The sequence below is a fragment of the Eptesicus fuscus genome, chromosome 5 (genome assembly GCF_027574615.1).
Source record: "Eptesicus fuscus isolate TK198812 chromosome 5, DD_ASM_mEF_20220401, whole genome shotgun sequence".
NCBI classification, from domain to species: domain Eukaryota; kingdom Metazoa; phylum Chordata; class Mammalia; order Chiroptera; family Vespertilionidae; genus Eptesicus; species Eptesicus fuscus.
The window spans coordinates 78,524,272-78,527,642 of NC_072477.1; the positions used below are offsets into that span (position 1 = coordinate 78,524,272).

The 3,371-nt window shown below is 54.2% G+C and overlaps 1 protein-coding gene across 1 annotated transcript; it reads right to left on the bottom strand.

The window, feature by feature from the left end:
* Positions 1–425: 425 nt before the first annotated feature.
* LOC103296359 (granzyme H-like) lies at positions 426–3,065 on the bottom strand. The gene is made up of 5 exons (XM_008152932.3): positions 3,008–3,065; positions 1,947–2,091; positions 1,359–1,488; positions 928–1,185; positions 426–581 (listed from the first exon to the last, which is right to left on the bottom strand). The coding sequence occupies exons 1-5, from the start codon at positions 3,060–3,062 to the stop codon at positions 426–428; spliced, it is 744 nt and encodes a 247-aa protein (XP_008151154.2). The 5' UTR covers positions 3,063–3,065.
* Positions 3,066–3,371: the final 306 nt, after the last annotated feature.

Sequence of the window (3,371 nt, forward strand, 5' to 3'; positions counted from 1 at the left end):
TAAGTGCGGCTTGAAGTAGGAGGGCAATGTGGATGAGATAAGAGGGTCCTCTAGAAGAGGGTCACTTTTGGGGGGGCAGATGTCTCCCCTTTCCTGATGGAGCTTACCTTAGACCTGGCAGGGAGCTGGCACTGGGAGGAGTATGGGGAAGGAGCTGGGTAGCGGGGCAGCAGGAATTTTATTCTAGAGGTGGAAGGTGCGGTTCCATGAGGGGGGAAGCTCTAACAGATGGGAAATGTGAACAGTGGTTGCCGCACACACAGCAGGTAACTAACACATGTTTTGGTGAATACAGGAGGAATCAGTGACTTCCACTCTAGAGATGCAAGTTTATTAAGTGTCTGGCAGCCTCCCCTCAACCCCTCTGCACAGTGCAGTTCTGGCCTGCGCCCCAGAGGAGAGGAATAGATCAGTTCCGGGGTGCCTCAGTCTGGACTCTGGAAACGTCTCATTGTTCTTTCTATCCAGAGCAGAAAGCTGGAAATCTTAGTTTCAACATGAGGAGATTTTCCATCTTTTTTCCCAAAGGAGACAATGCCCTGGGCCATGTTGCCACACACGAAGGGGCCCCCAGAGTCACCCTGTGGGCAGAGAGAGGAAACACTGAGATGGGCCTTCTCCTGGCCCTCCCCTCCTCGCTGCCCCGAGGGTGTGTGGTCCCTGTGGGAGATCAGGGTCAAGGCAGGCCTTGTCCCCTCCCTAGGTCTGGGGTTTTCCATTTGACTCTGAAAGTCTCTTTTCCCCCCTCTAGGAAGCCTTTGCCCACCCGTGGCTGTGGGACAGCCTCTCTTCCCTGGAGAGACAGGACCAGAGATTGGACGGTGGAAAGGCAGAGGACATAGGGCTATGGCTAGTTCCCACTGCCTCAGGTTACCTGCAAGCTTGGTTGTGCCCAGGGCTGGGCCTGGACAATGCTGGAGATCTCACCTTAAAAGTAGACTGATTCTTTCCTGGGTCCCCCACACAGATCTCTGTGGCTCTATTGTAACGGCGTCTGTATCGAGAAATGCACTGCTCGTCCTCTTGGATTTCCAGCTCTACCTCGTGCAGTGTGGCAGTGGAGGTGTTCAGGTCGAGTCGCCCCCAGCCGGCCACTCTGCACAGCATCCCAGGCTTCACCTGCTCTCCCCTCCTGGGCAGCCTGAGGAGGCTCACAGCGGCAGTCAGGGTGGCCTTCCTCTGCAGCTGAAGGCAGAGGACAGGAATTCTCATTGAGCTGGGGCCCAGGACTGCAGGACAGTCATAGCCCTGGGACATGGAAAGGGCTCACACTGGGAGGGACGACAGGAAGGAGGTCACAGGAGATGAGAAACCCCAGGCTGAAGGTGTGCAAGAGCCAGCGGAAGGATGAGCCCTACCTGCAGCAACATGATGTCATTGACTGTGGGATGATAGTTTGGGTGGCGGATGGCTGTTTTCACCGGGATGACCTGCTGGGTCCTCTCATCCTTCCTGATGTTGTGGGCGCCCAGGATAACTGTGATGGACCTGCACAGAGACAGCCAGGGATGTGGAGGCACAGCAGATACAGCCCAGGGGCCAGGAAGGGAAGAGGGCAGCTGGGGGCAAGGCAGGATTGAAGTGGAGAGGAATTCTAGGGGGTGGGGCAGGGAACTGAGCATGCCTGTGCCCTGTGCATGTTGGCAGCTCAGGCTAGGTGTCATTTCCTGGAGCAGAGCTTGGGTGCTCAGTCACACCCTGAGCTTGTCTGTCTCTAAGCAAAACCGTGAATTTCTGGCCTCCAGGGCACAACCTTGGCCTCCTTCCTGAGTCCCTTTGATCAGTCCCTCCAGTCTTCAACAGGCCACTTGCATTGACCTGTCCCTCTCCCCAAAGCTGACCTGTCCTCTGAAGTGCTCCTCAGTGACCCTAGGTCTGAAGCCTCTGAGATGAGGGTTTCCTGTGAGGTGTCTGCAGAAGGGTGGGCCCCAGGTTGCGCTCCTCACCTTCCCCAGCAGTGAGCTGCTGTCAGCACAAAGTCCTCACGCACAAGGAAACCCCCACATTGTTTTCTGTCTGGAATCGTGATCCGAAGAAAAGCCATGTAGGGACAAGAGTGAGGCTTGACCTCATGACCTCCGATGATTTTCACTGCAAGAAAAATTCTACTCTGCCTGCTGTGCCCAGGGAGCCAGAGGCTGGAGAGGGGGAGACTGGGATAGACAGGGGCAGGCGTGGAGGACTTGGGTGTCAGATAGTGATATCTATAGTCATCAGCCATAACCAGGAAGATATCCTGCAGGTTCCTTGGGCAACATTCCTGGCTTGCTACGTGACACGACCCTGAGATACTCCCTTTGACAAAGAGCAATCCTGATCCCTTCATTTCTGTTGAAGCCATGCATGTGGGCAATGGGATTTGTGTCTGGAACAAGCAGTTTAATGCCTGTAGATCCTAGAAAATTCTTACCCTCAGGATCCCTGGTTCTCTCTCCCTGTTTGTTCCCAGACTCATGGAGCTCCTGCTGGTTTGTACTATTCAGAACACTGGGACTGATAAATTACCTGAGAGAACTAGAGACTAATCCAGCCTCTGGGGACCAGGATGCCACCAACTATGGAATTAACGGGATCCTCAGCTTCTTTACAAAGCTTGGAGAAGGGGGTAGAGATTGAGGATACATTTTAAGACATTGAGTTAGAATGTTGTGGGCCTTGCTTTGATTATGGAAGCCTGTCCCTTCGCCAAGCTGCGATTTCCCATGGAACTATTTCTCATTTTGAGCATCCAACCTTCTTCCAGATGCCTTTGCAAAAAAAGCCCACTTTCCAGATGACAAGGGAAGGGGAGAGCACCCACGGCCCTCTATAGGAGCAGCCCTCTGCCCTGCCATCCCTGCTGCTTTCATTCAGCATCAGTCTTGCTGGTCTTTGAGAGAGGTGGGATCTAGAGTTGAGAAAGCACCTGGGGATGGACCAGGGCCAGGATGTGTCTGAGTGTAGCATGTGAGCTGGGCTGTGCCAGTGCCGCGTGGCATTGGGCTTCTGGTGGGGGTCAGTGACTCACCTGCCTGCGCCTTGGGGGCCAGAAGAAAGGCCATCAGGAGCAGAAGTGGCTGCATCTCCTCAGGATGCTGCCCAGGTCAGAGCTGCTTTGTCCTGGTCTTCTGAGCCCAGGGTCTCTGGCCTTTATCACATATGGCCCTCTCTGAGTGCGTCACACCGCTGTGTGGTCAAGTTCTTGGGCCTGAATGGACTAAAAGCTTATTGGTAACCACATAAGCACTGGTATCTCTCAACTCAGTGGTGACTATGCCAGCTGAAAACATGAACCACAGGCTATAGAAAGGGCAGTTTGTGATACTGCATCAGCCAGTAGCAGGTGCTCGAGCCCCAGGAACCCAAATCTCATAACACATGCAAGGACCCCT

Coding starts and splice junctions, on each gene's coding strand:
- LOC103296359 (XM_008152932.3), bottom strand. CDS start 3,062: ATGCAGCCACTTCTGCTCCTGATGGCCTTTCTTCTGGCCCCCAAGGCG. Junction 2,092..3,007: donor GGCCCCCAAGGCGCAGGCAG/GTGAGTCACTGA, acceptor TTTTTCTTGCAG/TGAAAATCATCGGAGGTCAT. Junction 582..927: donor AGAATCAGTCTACTTTTAAG/GTGAGATCTCCA, acceptor CTCTGCCCACAG/GGTGACTCTGGGGGCCCCTT.